Source organism: Passer montanus, unplaced genomic scaffold (assembly GCF_014805655.1).
Source record: "Passer montanus isolate IOZ18808 unplaced genomic scaffold, ASM1480565v1 scaffold42, whole genome shotgun sequence".
Taxonomy (NCBI): domain Eukaryota; kingdom Metazoa; phylum Chordata; class Aves; order Passeriformes; family Passeridae; genus Passer; species Passer montanus.
The window spans coordinates 5713249-5729502 of record NW_024369041.1 but is presented as its reverse complement, the minus strand read 5'-3'; the positions used below and the strand labels follow the sequence as shown (position 1 = coordinate 5729502).

At 41.4% G+C, this 16254-nt stretch overlaps 1 protein-coding gene across 3 annotated transcripts in view; it reads right to left on the bottom strand.

The window, feature by feature from the left end:
• REEP3 (receptor accessory protein 3) overlaps positions 1-10344 on the bottom strand; it is a 34110-nt gene extending 23766 nt beyond the window's left edge. The window contains exons 1-2 of one of the 3 annotated variants that reach the window (XM_039719637.1): positions 8286-8330; positions 8031-8197 (exon numbers count right to left, since the gene is read on the bottom strand). Coding sequence is in view for 1 of the 3 variants with exons in the window: in XM_039719635.1 (XP_039575569.1) it covers positions 10255-10286 (32 nt within the window). In the remaining 2 variants the exon portion in view is untranslated. Of the gene's footprint in view, positions 1-8030; positions 8341-10254 lie in introns of those variants that run through there. The other 2 variants (XM_039719635.1, XM_039719636.1) reach the window with 2 other exon arrangements.
• Positions 10345-16254: the final 5910 nt, after the last annotated feature.

Genomic DNA, 16254 nt, shown 5'->3' with positions numbered 1-16254 from the left:
ATTTACATCTCCCACCTAGCTCTTAGCTCAAACTCAATAGCAAAATTTCATCCCTGCTGGAGAAGTATTAATTTTCAAAGCTGCTCACGCTTACTTAAATCTCAAGTAAATTAATTTCTTCAAATACATCTCTGATTTCTCTGTTGTTAAGACTTCTTGCCAGTATTTGTGGCCCCATGTCAGCCAGCTGTGGTATCAGGCAGGAGCACAACTGAACACTGAGAAATAGCCAACAATTAGCAACAACTGCAGGGACTTCTCAGGCAGCTCTCAAGAGAGCCTTGCACAGACTTTGATCCAAGAAAAAGATGTGTCCTTGTACTCAACTTCTAATGATCAGCAAGGACTGACAGCTGGATCAAGGATGTCAGAAGAAACAAACTGACTAATTTGCTATTTTTCATTTTTTTAAAAAACATCAAACCAAGCCTAGTTTTCAGGAGATATTTTCTATTTTCATTTAGTATATGCATGAATAAGCTTATTTCATAAAGCAGGTGAACAAGATACAATTAAGACTACAATTTTTTTAAAGTTTAAAGATGAAAGCTGATACCTACATGCATGTTCAAAGAAACTGTCACATTAAGAGTTTACATAATAAAGGTAATTAACAGATGACAGAGAAACACACTTACGAGCTTCCTTGCTTTGGAAAAAGCTCTTTACTCTTACTGCTCTTAGGGGTACTACAACCTATACTACAACCTACACATGCAGTTTTCATGAGCAACATGATCCTCTCCATTGAGGATGCTTCTGAGAGCTCCTAAAAGACATGGGTAATTTAATGCAGATGATGTGCTCAACAAGATTAACAGGAACATTACAGATCTAGAATGAGGTGTTTCATTTTGTTATGAGGTTTAAAGTTACAAATACCCTTGGTAGTTTCTTGACTTCCAAAAATTTAATTTTTAAAACTACCAGCTCTCTTATTTAGTTTTGTGCCTAGTGTCTTCAAAACTATGTTGGAAGCTTCTACAAATGTTTAGGACTTTATTTCTATGTAAGAACATGATATCCTTCATATCAAGGAGAAGAATCCAGAAGACACCTTAAAACACCTTCCATTGCAATCTACATGGTGTACTGGAAAATCGTTCATTCCAGTAACTTCAGAAACTTGTGTCAAGCCAGCAGCCACTCCTTCTCTGCTCTGTGCCACAGCAAATTTTGAAACCAGGGAAGTTAGATGGATGTTTGGAGAACCAAAGCTAGCAGAAAGAAAACAAAGCAAAGACTCATCTTGGTACTGCCAAGTGCTGCACATTTTCACACGTTTAACAGTCTTAAAGCTTCAGCTCTTGGAAGCCTGAGAGGTCTCAGTCCTGGTGAAATGACCAGGAAACAATCAGATTTGCATACAAAGACAGGATTTTATCCAGCACAGAATTGGAAGAGAAGCAGTAATGCAGCACAGCTGAAGAGCAGCAATACTAAATAAGTCACAGAAGTTCTGCAGGTGACAGAAAACTAAAAGAAACTCTGCCAAAAATACATGAACATCACACCCCTAGAATAAAAGTCAAAAAAGCTCAGCAGAATACATTCTCATTACAGCAACTGTACTTAATTTTTAAAGCAGCCTCACTCATTTAATGTATGCAAGTCCTCAGACAAGACAACTCAGTGCTTTAAGTGGCAGGAATCTCTTTCACTGCTGTGGGGAAAAAAAATGGTTGCCCAAAAATATCCAAGGCCAGCTTTTTATTTATTAAAGTTAATTTGGGCATATTTACCCTGAGTTATATTACCTTCAATCAAGCTGTAGAAGTCACAATGGGAAGCCCATGTACAATCACACACTATAGATATAAGTCTCAACTGCAGGAGATGGGGACAAATGCTTTGCAATAAAAGTGTTTGAGCATATTTCCTCTATTGTCTCAGCAGCTGCCCAAGGAGAAAGTTTACTGAATGTACCCAATGTTTGAGGTTCAGGAATCCAGTACTTGAATATTATTTTCAATATTAGAGGAAACCCAGTTTAGATTCTCTCAAGACTCTGAAGTCATGCCCATTCTCAACTATTTTTCAAATCTAAAGCTTTATTCAGCTTTGACAAGTGGCTTTAAATCTAGCTGCTCCACTGGAGATCCTCTTCCAGGCTTGGCCATCACTTAGGGTCTCAGCTCATTCCCTCTACCACCTCCAAATGCCATAATCAAAAAATGGATTTCCACTTGGATTCTTACCTTTTCAACTTTGGTTTTCACCCTACATCAAGTCTGCTAGAGACTTGAGGTAATTTCACACGCTAAAATCCACAGTCATTGTTTGCTGCTCTAAGAGTATCTTTATTTTTGGAAATATTAATCAACATCAAAATAACTGGCTATAGGGAACTGGCATTTAAAATAGGAGTGGTCCCAAAGAAAAATTACTTCTGCTTATTCCAAGGGAAACCACATTTTATTTTTGAGCTGTCTGCTAGTGTAAGGCAAACCACACTACATGGAACCACCCATTCATATGGGTTGCATTAAAAAAAAAAAAAGGGTCCATGCTCCTACAGATCACACTGTGTGGAATATTAATCTGCCTGGGTGGCTCCAGAGGGAAAAGTGAAGTTCATAACCCAAAGGCTCAGAAAGGTCCTGCTTAATTGTTGGAATGATGCTTAATCATTACACATTCTTGAACCCAAGGGCATCATCAGAGACCAGCCTCAATGTCCTGCCTCTCCCAAAAAATGCTACAAAAACACCACAATCTGAGCAAGGTGGTAAGTGGAACCTTATAACAGCAACTCCTGAAGTAAAAGTAAGCATGTCTTATCTCTACCTCAGACAGCTGGTGGTTTTGTTTTCAATCATCCAAAGTTACAGACATTTTAATTTTTTGCCGTAAAGTCCTTGATTTTCAAACAATTCTGTAAATCTTATAACCCAGAAATGTACTTCTGAAGCCTCTTAGAGCATTCAAAGAACAAACCTTTCCATTGCACACAGGAAAAGCTTTCTGTGAACTTTGTGTTTGGCAGATGCTTGAGGCAGCATCTGGACTTGCCATTGCCAAGTAACGTGTTTCCTCAATTACACCTGGTACATGGAGAACTCTGGAGGTTCTGTTAGGCACCAAGTTCAGGCTGACAAGCAGAACCTCCACCAGCCTTATTCATGCAGTTCTATTAATAACAAAAATACAATGCTAAAAGATAACTAACTTCGTCCCTTTTGAGCCCAAATAATTTATGGGGGGTTTGTAGACTCACGCATTAATTAGTCTGAGGGTTAGGTTTTGCTCTCAAAAACAAATCAAGCACACTATGCTGATTAACAAAAAAATTTTTCTGAGAGAAGAATTCTGTTAACACAATCATGTTTCACTGTTTATATGTAAATGGGCTAAGAAACCAGAAGACACAAAAGAAATGTGTGCCTTTTCAGAAATGTTATTTTCCAAATGCAAATGTAAAGTAATTTGCCCAATTCACATTATCCTCTTTATACAAATGCAAATTTCATTTTGTCTCAACCATTCAAGGGTAACTTTTAGACAAGAAAAACTACTCCTCAAAGTTCTATAAGTAGAATAGTAAAACCAACATTGCTTACATTGCAACTACAGCAAATTAATGACTGCCAAAGCAACCACATAAAATATATATTTTATGTTTCTGTGGATATAGTGTCTTCCAAGTGAACCATAAGCTGTTCACTGCTGAAAATTTTGAATAGGTCAGCTCCTAAAACATTCTGATATTAAATACACTAAAATTGAGTAATCCTAGATGTGCCTTTAGACTGCTCTAAAGGCGATGATGCATTCTAGAACAAAATCCTAATCTGGGGAAAAAAAAATAAATTAGTAGACAGAAGTAAATAATGACAGCACAAAGCCAAATAATAATTCTTTGGGGTTTTTATATTAGTTAAGGTAATGTTAACAAACTGTAAAAACTAATCAGGATATCTCATCTAGTGACCATCTTCCTGACTCTCCTTTGCATAGTTTTGATCAATGAGTTACAAAACAGGGTGGGGGGAGGAAATAACAAAAGCAGACAGTAGTGATAGGAAGGCACAAGCACAAACTGTTTTCTGATTTTCCCGTTTGAGCACTGGAAGTTCCAACAGCTTTAACACAAAAAAAGTACAGCGTTATGTCAGGCTTCTCACATCAGGAAAAATTATTGGGAAATCCTTGCACTTAAAGCCAGGTTGCAGGCTTTTGAAATAAACTGCACCTAGTTTTCAACATCAAACACAAGTTCCAACTGTCTTCGGGAGGCATGAGTAATGTTCCAAAGATGATAAACACAGGGCAAACATTCATCTATTTAAACCCACCTCCATGTTGATGCTTGCAGACTGCTAGGAAACACAAGAGAAATAGAAGGAACGCCCTATCATTTTGTCAGTGATAAACTGAACAGCAAAGCAACACAGATGGCTGACAAGAAGCTCAGTGCAGAGATAGCCTCTGTGGGGTGTTTTATTTCCCTCATATAAAAAACCATCTTATCAGATTGGTTGTTCTGTGCCACTGAGGCCAGTCGTGTTTGAAGTCATACTGGTCAGCAAAAATCTTGCAATCACCTTTCCTGCCTAGACCCTACACACCTCATCTCATCTGTCCTGGAGTAAATTGTTATGATCTAGTCTGGCAGGTCTTGACAACAGAGGGATTGTACTGTTGGCAGATGTAATGTTTTCTTCTATATAAACCTAGTACTTTCACAGGCTTCAAAATTTTGGAATTTCAAAAGCAGAATAAAAAGGACCAAAAAGCTCAGAGAAAGCTCCTTTGCACATGGAACACTGGAACAGAGGACTCTGCCAGACATGTTTTTACACATATTTTGAAGATGATTTCTGTCAAGTAGTAAAATTATTGAGCCAAAGCAACTTTTTTTTAAAAAAAAATCAGAACTTGGCTCAGGATCTTCCTCAGCCTTACACAAGCATATAGGGAGCTGCCTCTATGTACAAACCCAGGAAAGATAAGCCATTCTGTCCAGGCTGCAGAAGTGCTCAATAGCCTAAACGTGCTAGCCCAAAGCAGACATTGGTTTGTGGAACACTGCAAGAGAGGAGTTGTTTGTTTTAATTAAAAACATCCTTTTGTGCCAGATCATGCAGTTCTTGGTATTTCTTTATCTCTAAGGCACAGGACACACATGTGGGGCTCAGCACATTTTGTAACATAGCACATGCCAAGAGCATGAAGTAAGGATGCCAGACTCCACAGGACACCTCCAGACGAGCTCCATCTGTTTGGAGCAAGCTTCACCCGGCCGCCTGCCGCAGGCTGGGCACGCTGAGCACGCGCTCTGCACTCTCACCATCCTGCAAACATGGCACAGAACGGGGCAGCCAGGCTGCAGAGCAAGGGCTGATTTAAGGAAAGGTGTGCCAGACAAGCAGGAGGGACACTTCTTCCTTACAAGTTGTCAGAGAGAGAAATTTTGCATTGTACTAGCTCAAGGGGTGTTACAAGTCATATACAAGTGAGCAGAGACTTCTCATTGTATATATTAGGATTACCTCACTGAGAAGTTGAACTATTGGAGAGAAGAGTTCTGATGATTTCACTGCTTAATTATGTAAATGATTTTAAACTTTCACACAGTCAGGACAATACACTTAATCCCTAGACTTACATATGCTTACAGATTTCAACCCATGAAACTGAAAACCCTTTAAAAAATCTGACACCTTGTTTGATTAGAGCAGCTGCACTGTTATTACTGGAACTAGATTCATAAGAAGAAAGAATAAGCAGCAATGTGAAAGCAAAGAATGTATTCTCAGAGCATGCTTTAAAGCCTAAAATAATGCTGGTTTTGTCGTGCAACCTTTCATTCTCAACACAGCACTTACCTAGCAACTACACAACAGCAGTGTGAGCTGGTGCACCTCATTGCAACTAACAAAAGATTAACTTCTATCAACACTAATTTTCATTCTAGTTGACAAAACCATCAGACTCATACAGTGGTCACAGAGTTTGGATCATGTGGAAAGTGAGCGAGGAGAGGATGAAGGACAGGATAGCCCCTCCCAGCAAAAGGGCTGTGGATGTATTCAGCATGAAATGCCAAGGATAACTGATACACAGCCACTGATTCATTCCAGTTCTGCGATGAGACAGACATTGCAGCACATCTCACTCACGCTATGACAGCAACTCCTTTTTCCCCACAGGTGCAGCAGCAATTTATAGGCCTTTAAACTGAAGAATACCATCAGAAATTCAGCATCCAACATCCTTCACACTTCAGCTGCAACCATTGTGCCAGAGAGCAGGTACAAACAGTCAAAGAACCTCTCCACAAATGGCCTGTTTGAAGATCAGGCTATGCCTTCCACACACATGGTGTTATTGTTACTCAATTCCATCCCATGAGCTGTGTTCACTTCAACACATGTTTGACAGCATGTTGATTAGCAAACAAGAGGGTAAATATTTTTCACTTTATGCTTTTAATTTAAAAAAAATAATTGTATTCCAAGAGCAGGACACGAACTAGGTTTACAGTCAAAGCATACACAGTTACATAAAATATGATCTACATGCTAAGCCAGGTATTCCTGACAGCAATTCAATCAACACAGAAGCTATGGCTTCAGCCACCCATTCTCAGATATGCAGTAATTCTAGGGGCAGCTGCACATCTGGAAATGTAGAACAACAGAAGCAACAAAAGTAGAGTAAGATAATGCCTTGGAAACTACCATTAAAGAAACAGCTCCAATCTGTAAAGCAGCAAAGAAGACTGTAAAGCTGAAATCTGTAAAGCTGAAAGAGACTAACACTACTACCCAGCTCCAGGTCACCTCCTGTGTCCCCCAGACAGTCTTTGTCCAGCTTTAAGCATTTAGTTATAATCTAATATCAGATTCAAGGAATATTTGCAAGGCTTTAAAACTGGGGTGGGGAAGACAGACATTATAAATACAAGCAAACAGAAAGGTAACTGCTAGTACCCAAGACAAATACATCCTTCTGTGGAGCACTGCAACTTTTCCTTCCAACATCCATGGATGCTGACCTACTTCACTGGAAACAAACCACGTACTTAAACATGAAGGGAGAGAGTGTGCTGCAAAGCAACACAGATGGGGGAACTTTCATTTTTAAGTGAGGAGGGAAAAAAGTTAACAGATTACAGCAGACAGTCTGCTTTAACAGATTGCAAGAACAAAATGGCCATCTACTTGGTATTTAGGATGCTTTCACATCTTTGCTTGGCACAAGAGGATGGTCTGATCTCATCCATACCAGGCTGTGACTGACAAGTATTCAGTGTGTTTACTATTAAATACTGTCTCGGCAACTGATGTGTACACAATCACTCAGACCTTACAAATGAGAAGAATGAGCAATCCAAGCAGATGAAAAGTCAGGCACAAGCTCTATTTGAAGTTAACAAGATGGGCAGTCACAAATTAAAAAAAATTATTTACACCATTAAAGACTAAGAACAAGATGTGCCACTCTGAGAAGTTTTCTGAGATTCTGAATGAAATAATTATCTTTTTGTTGTTTTTGTTACATGAAAAAAGGAAAAATCCCTGTAGTAAACATTCAAAAAATTGTTGCAACAGCCAGTGTTTTAGAAATAATAATGAGCTATACTTACTACAACAGCACCCAATTGACATAGAATTTGAAAATGGAAAGATGCTTTAATTGTGCACTTCAAGTCCTCTCGACATAAAGACATGCAATTAGTACAAAGTATTCCACAATTTTAAATACTTAAGAATAGTAGCATTGATAGAGCAAAGGGAAAAGATTTCATGAAAACAAAGTTCTGCTGGACATTATTATGTGGAACAGTGAATTTGAACCACTCCCTGTTTCCTGACTCCTCAAGACAATTCACATGCAATTAAGAATTCAAATTCCCTACTAGTTCCATTCCCTAGTTCCTTAAAGCGTTAACCAAAGCATTTTAATGGAGTTAATGAATTCCAAATTGCAAACTCTCAAATTGAATTAGAAGGCAGTTTGCTTGGGACACACATGTCAGGACAAGCCCACCACGCCAGAAGTCAGCAGAGGGCACTGCGACTCACCTACAAATTCATATTTTGCTGCTCTTTTGGCCCTGAAACATAGGAGGTCAGTGAGGAGTGGAGAACTCTGCCACAGACAAAACACTGCTGCTCCTTTCCATCACAGCAAAGATGACAGGCTGCTGTGGACCCATGCACCAGGAAGCCACCACACCAGAATCCAAATGCTGCACAAGAAAGAGCCTCAGGTCTGCACAGCTACACAGTATTTAAAAATCTGTTTCTTAGGGTTTCTAGGGGAAAGATAGGACACACCTTCCAAACTCCAAACACACAATTCAGAGACCCAAAGTCACTGAAATAGGTACACCTGTGAAGAGACAGGGGAAAACAGATCAAAAAAGGAAGATAATGGACGCTGAGAAAACAGGACAAGAAGGACATTCTCAAGACCACTGAAATTAAGACCTCTCATGTCACACCACATCTACTTCTGTGCTACTTCTCACCTTCTGTTTTCACAAGAATTTTGCTTTATTAGCAAAGTTAAACAATAATCTCAAAGCTGTCCAAGTTCTCATTGAACACATTCACCTTCCTGAGAAATTGAATGCTGGCAATCTATTTAAATCCCACATCTAGGAAACAAGGACACAAGAAGGTGGGAAGGATTTATAAATAATATTCAGGACTCCCTTTTTAGCAAAAATAATTAGGGCACGCATTAGATGAGTGACCAGTGGCAACAAGGAAACCAAACTCCACAGAACTGCACAGTACATTATCCTTTACTGCCTTTTGCAATAAACCTGTGGAGAACAGTAGCTGCTCTCTTCGTTCCCTGTGCTATTGGGTTAAGCTCATAGAGGATTTTAATTTATGCAAATACAACCCTTAGAAATTCAGGGGGGAAATAACCCAACTAACTACACAAGAGCTTGGTCATCAGAAATTAATGTACATTGCTGCTATTTCCCTTGAAACCAACACAGTCTAAATAGTGAAAAGAAGAATTCTCTGGTTGGTGCTGTTATGTAACAAAGCAGAAACAGGTTAAGCAGCTCCATCTGATGTACAGAAAGCAAGAATATGCCTCTTGCCTATAGCACCGTGTAAAGCCTCTGGGAAGACCACACTGGCAAAGTGCACCAACAGCAATTCCTCCCACAGACTCTCCTCCAAACCTCTCTCGTCCTCTGCCACTTCTGGAACGTGATGTTCCACTCTGCAAGTTGCAATTATGTGACAAGTCTCAGGGACGGCAGGAAGAAGGAGAAGGACTGCTGCTTATCTAGGTGGTTGGATTACAGCAGCAAAATATACGTGGCAGTATGAGAAAGTGTGAGAAAACCTGACAAAGTGTGCAGATGAAATTACACCAGACAGCTTAAGGGGGATATCTGTCACCAACAAAACAGGGCAATCCTATTATGTCCCGCTGTGGGTCACACACTCCTGCTACACACTTTATGCTAATTGGGATGTTTGCTGGACTGCTTTGTGAGCAGATTCACTTCATGTGCCTGGCAAAATCTCACACACAGCAAATCTCAGCTCAAACGACCCAATAAGCACTGGGGACCCCAGAGAGCTATCCAGAGAGGAGCATGAGGAAGACTCTGCTCCCCAAATATTACTCAGCCTTTACGAGGGACTATAATTCAAATAACACAATAACTCATCAGTTTCAGGAAGGAACAGTACAACGCTGATGAAAGAAATCAGAGGTGTCACTGCAGTTTACTCTTTCTCAAACAGAACTTACACAAGATATAACATGAAGCTTCTCGCCTAATAAAGTTTCCTCTTTGGCTTCCAAAAACTCCAGTTTATGAGGCGCAGTACACAACAACACTGCCAATCTATCTCTTCAGCTGATAAGCTACACTCAGCACAGACCGCCATCTCACACCCGCAAGCATCCTTCTAGCCCTCTCAACTCTGCTACAAGTGAAAAAAGGAAAGTTACGAGGTTTTATAGGTTACTTTGGATCAATTTAAAGCAACGGTTGCAATCTGTGCGTGACTGGCACAAGCAGCGCGAGTTGGCAGGGAAAGGTGCACCAAGGGCAGGACACACGCGGGGTAACCACAGCTCCGCTCCTGCGGAGTTTCGGGGAGCACCAGGACTCCGAGGCACACGATCCCCGAGGGGAGCGGGCAGCGCACAGCACCCGCCTCGGGAGGCTGGGGGAAGGAGAAAAGGGAGGCCGCCCCTCGCCCGCCGCTCATCGGGACCATCCCCGCCCCGGGAAATCAGCTGCAGCCGCAGCCCGGCACTCACACGACCGCTCGGGAGATCATCCAGGACACCATCGCGGCGGCGGCGGCGGCAGCGACGCGTCCCCTCAGCCGGCCGGGCCGCAATGGCCGCAGCGCTGCCGCGCCCCGCCCCGCCCGCCCCATTGGCTCGGGGGCTGCGCGCCTGCGCGCTGGGACTGCGCGCGAGAGCGGGGGCTGTGAGGGGAGCGGGGCCGGCGGCCTGCGGAAGGTGCCTGTCTGCTCCTGCCTCTTCATCCAGGAGCTGCCCGAGCAGCAGTGGCGTCCATCCTAGCCCCCCACAGCCTTGAGGAGAGAGGAACAGATAGAAGTCGTTAAGATTGCAGTAAGGCACCTTTCTCCCCTCTGACCGCCTGTTTGAAACACAGTGACCAGCTCTAGCAATGAGAGGGGTGGGATGCTCACCCCTAGCCCGTGCGCTCGCAGTGCTGTGGGCTGTTTGCTAAGCCAAGACATCCGTGTGGCGTTGTGCGGTCACCTCAGGCTGGCCCGGAGCAGCTCGGGGGCTGGAGGGGCTGGGCGAGGCTGCTGTGCCCCGGGCACACCGCCGAGCCCTGCCTGCTGAGCGGGGTGCACCCCCTCAAGCGCTGCTCCTCAGTGCTGGCTGACTCAAAGACCCAAAGACTGTTTAAGGTCACGTCCTTAGGTGGGCCACACAGATCGCTCCTTGCAGTTAATCCAAAACTGCACATGACCAGGAATATACAGGTGGAGGGATTAGTGCTTGTCTGCCGTGTTACTTTTGTTTCTTCCCTTACACATCTTTTTTACGAGCTGCTGCCCAAGGCCCTACAGCCAGGAGCACCATCCACAGTGTAACGCAGTCCAGGTTCTCCTGGCAGGCTGAGACATGCAGGAGAAGCTGATTGCTCCCTGATACCTTAGATAATCCATTGCAATCCATCTCTGCATATTAGTTTTACACTTCACGCAGAACTGTTTGCACACATAAAAGGACAATATTTCCCTGAAACTGACTGCTTTATCTTCTCTCAGAAGACTAGGTTGTATGAAGTTCTGCCCAAGCCACCACTGAAAACATTTCATTTTACTATTTTGATTTCAAGTGTTACAGAGCAATGTTCAAAGTGATAGATGTAGATTCCTCTGAACATTCCACTCAGAGCTAAGGTAGGAAAAGAGCAGATTACAGTTTCAGCACCATTCCTGCTGCCTCTCATAGCAAATGACATGCCAAAGTCAGTGTCACAATCTCTGGAAGAAATCACTTCTTTAACATATCTTTAAGTGCAGATACTACAGTTTCCCTGCCTGCCATACAGAAAGAAGAAAGAGCTTTATCTGTGCAAGTTACTGTCTTATTCAGATGAGAGCTGCCAGGTAAATGCAGAATGGTTTCTGTTCCACAGGCAAGCACCAGAATTCCTCACCCTCTCCCACCACTGAAACCCAGCCATGAGCATCTTTGCTCCTCTGCAGCCTTCAAACACACCACACACAGCCAAAAGGAGGGAAAGAAAGAGGGTGAATAAATAATTGTGGGACCTTTCAACAGTGTTTGAAAGCAGTTGTTATAGTTGTATACTGTGAAATTTGAAGCCTGAAATGAGAAAGCAGACAACATAAAAAGAAATTATTTTTAACCATGCAAAAGTTCTTGCAAACAATGATACTGCCTATCTTGGGTGTCTCCTCACACTGACCTTTGTAGGGGGTTACTGATGCAGGGAGAGGTAGAGAGGATTTGTTTGTGAACAATTTAAAGTGCACCACTCATCAATCTTATTTTTGAAACAGGCCTAACCTGAAAGCATTCTTCCTTTCATTCAACGAAAGGAGAAACCCCAACCACTGCTTCTGTGCTCTCTGAATAACAAACCTCTCCAGTGGCAGACTGGGCAGAGGAAATTCACCGAGCAGAGCACTTGTAATATAAATTACCTGGCAGAGATTACATTTGAGGCTCCAGTTCTGTAAACTCCTGCTGCCTGCCTGACGCTCCACTGAAGTTTGTAGCATTCCAGTCCATTTAGAGCAAACTGAAAGATGAGAGCTCCAGTTCACAGCATGTGAAATTAAGTATACAACACATTTCTTTACTGCAAGCAATTATGTTTGGTACTAGCTCAGAGAACCATTCCAGGAAAAGACTTATACTCTTTTTTACTGTCTGAGATTGTATATACAATAATTCCATAGCTGCATAATTTATTTTATATGGAATATGTTTACACAAAATAAAAAGTGGTTTTCCTCTAAGAGACATTTATTTTTCTTGCGTTTGTTACCATGGTGATACTGTCTCTGTTGGAAAGCTAAATTTACATTTAAAGAGACATTTTTTTAAAAGGGTAAAGGCAGATGGCTCCTAAGAGTAATTTATCTTGCTCAGAAAATTACAATTTATTTCACAGAACGTTTCTAGACTTAATTCAGTGCAACAAGCTGGGTGGTGGTTGCTGGGCCCTGAGCAGACAGGCACAGGGATGCCCCATGGACTTCCCTGTATTCCAGTTCCCACATAATGCTAATCCCTGCTCCTGCATGGCAGGGACACAGGGAGCAGCACAGCAATTAAATCCATGCCATGTACTTAGTCAAACTTGCCGTGTCTTACTCATATGTCTGTCTATTTCTGTGTAAGGAGGAGACTCACAGGTATCTCATTATGGGATATTTTTAACACCCCTTCCAAAAGCCACTTAATAGAGTTAAAAGTTGCTTTAAATAGTTTTAACAGTGCTTGGAAAATCATTTGTAAAAGCCACCTAACTTCTTTGATAATACAATGTATGTATACAAACACCAATGTTGAGCTTTCACCTCTTTTACAGGTAAACAAACATTTTAATTACATTGCAGCTGTGCAATCAGTGAGTGAACAACACCTAGGAAGACACAGGCTAGTCTGTGACAGAGGGATTCAGTTCCCTGCATTACAAGGATGTGCTCCCAAAGACAGCACCACTTGCATCACGTAAGTTAAAAATACACATAGGTTGATCACAGGTTTTTCATAGATTCACTGTTTTATATTTATCTATCCTAAATGAGTGTCAAATCTAGAATAATTTGACAAAAATAGACATTTCTTTCAGTCCTGAACCATATCACATATGTTTGTAATTTTGGGATCAGAACACAGAACAGATTATGCCAGTTCATCTGTTAAAACAGCAATACAGAATGATAAAGATGGCTATTTCTTACACTACTCTAAGCTGATGTTATTACCATAACTGATTATTAATTAATATGGTTGAAATGTATAGTTTATGCTACCTTCAAGTATTTAACTCTTCATCTCCCTTTCCTATGCATGAACCAACAGCAAAGGTAGGCTCTGATCTCTAGATAAAAAGCCCTTCTGCCCTAATGGGGTTTAATTTGAAAGTGAGTGTTGGGCAATGCTGTGGATGTTTCAGGAAATCAAAGCAGCTGAAGCTTTTGCTCAGAATTCTGGACATGGCACCTCTTGCTCACAGGTATTTCAGCCTCCCAGCACAGCATCTTGCTAAGGAACATGGCAGAGCCAGTTGGTATCTAATATTGGTGTCTTAAATTCTTTTATTCCAGCATGCAGACAGAATGCTAACAGGCCATACGTTTATTTCTTTCAGAAATGTTTGTGTGAAATGTATTAACATTCCAAATTAGGAATGTAGACCACCCAACTTAATGAAAAAACAAAGTTTCAAATGGATGGTTCTACCTTTTTTTTCATTTGGTAGGTGTAACCACTATTGTTCTCAATTTTATTACATTCTAACGTTCCCTTTAAAACTCTTGCTTCAATATGAATAAGTAGAAATCTTAGGTTTTGAATAATTTCTTTCCCTCATGTCCCTCATGCAGATATACCTGCAAGTGCAAAAGCTGAAAATGCACAAACTGCAACATGATGTAAAACTCATGATTTAAGGTGTTTCTTGATGGCAGTTTTCTGACTTTCAGGGCCCTGACAATTCCAGTGAGTACTGAATTTTAAGCAAAATAGAATTTGGAATTAAAAAGTCATCTAGCTAGAGTTGTAGGATGACTGCCCTGTTGTAGTAGAGGGGAATCCTTGGAAGCAGAGGAGTTTGCAAATGCAGCAGGCCCAGAGACTTTTTTTCCAAGACTATGAAAGAATGATGTCTAGCACTGTTAATTCTGGGAGCTGTAGGTCAGGAAAAACAGATAAGGCTGAGACAGAACTGAAAGCAATTCAGAACAGCCCTATCAATACAAAGCCAAAGTGTTTTCATCACTGCAGCAGTCAGTTCAGACAGAATCCAATTAATCCTATAAGTACAAATATTAAAAGGGTACTCTAGTTACTATTTTAAAGAAAATTCACCATGCTGTGAAAAGGTTTATCATGCAACTGCTGATTGGTTTTATCAGTTTTTAATGGGTTGCAATGGGTTAAGTGCCTCCAGTTCTTTCTTACCAAAAACATAAAAGCAATCCATTATGATTTTTTTTTCTGAAGGGAAATGTGATCTGAAGCGGAAGGGGAAAGTTCAGAACAGCTCCATCTGAGACTTTCTCCTGGCAGCAGTCGTATGTCCATCCTACCTTATTGCTTCCATTTGGAGTTGAAAGCATATAAAATGTGGCCCCCACAAGGGCAAGCTGAGGTGACAGAGGAGCTCATTTCCAGCCCAAGAGGCTCTCACAAAGCCACTCTGCTGTACCTGTCACTTCCCTGCCTCTGTGTTGATAAGCCATTGACAGAAATGTCTGACATGTCTTGCACGTGGGCCTTCAAACATTGCCCTGTAGGTAAGTGTAACCACACCAGTACATCCCACTAGGGCTGTCCAGTGGAGAGGTTTGTAGAGTTATTTCTCCCATGTTCCCAAGCAGAGTGACATTAAAGCTGTACCTGAATGTTTCAGTAAATACACACCTCCCTCATGAGAGCAGACCCATTTTAAATGATGAGCTGCACATAACCTGGCATCTGATGATCCAGCCTTTGGGATTTGAAATCTGGGTAGAGAGACAGACACCAAAGCCACATCATTCCTTCCTGTCTGGGTAGTATCACCTCAGCTCTATTCCACCACTACTTGTGATGCATCACATTTAATAATTATAGCAATCTGTTGGAGATTGTTTCTAAATACACCTTCTGCTTTTGATGTTTCTGATCCCTGTGGAAGGCTTATGTTATTTTATAGTCTGCTGACTAAGCTCATGTGCACACCAGCTGCATTTTATCAGGGAACAATGATTGCCTTTTGAACTGGCTGACGGATTTTACTTAAAATGAAGAGGAGATATACCTTCTTTGGCAACAGAAGATATACAATGTTGTTAGAATGTTGTTCAGCACAATATCTATTTGCAGAATGTCATAGTCTCCAGCTGAACAGTGCCTGTTCAACATTGCCACCAGCCCAGAAGAGGTGGAAAAAAACTTATTTTAGAAGCAGAAAGGACCCCAAGTTTTTCCTGCATAAGGAAACAAGTGTCATAGTCTCCAGCTGAACAGTGCCTGTTCAACATTGCCACCAGCCCAAAAGAGGTGGAAAAAAACTTATTTTAGAAACAGGACCCCAAGTTTTTCTGCTGCATAAGGAAACAACGATCACCCAATGTCATTTGGAAAGATGTCTTGTCCTACCTGTTCCTGAAGCTTTCATCAACAATTACCCACCTTTTCTTAACTATGTTTGCTAGTCCTTCATTATCCTGCTGGGAAGCTTTTCCTTGTATCAGAGTCAAGCTGAGTCAAGGAGTATTCAGCAGTTTTTGTACTGCCTCCCCCAAGTATGGAAGGAAAAATGTTAATTTCCTTTGCAGAAACTTAAAAAACTAAACCAAATACTTATCTATCAAATCTTCCTTTCAATAAAGAATTCCTTATAGGATATTTTCTAGTCTTTTTTATTCCTTTCTAACCCAACATTCTTGAAATGCAAAGCCCAAACCCATACACAGAGCTTGAGAGGAGAATAATCAGCACCAAGAGCTGAAGGACTGCCTCATACATTATCCAGCAACTCAAAAGGCTGCCAGCAAAGGACACTGGGCTATCAGGTTTCCCTTTTCT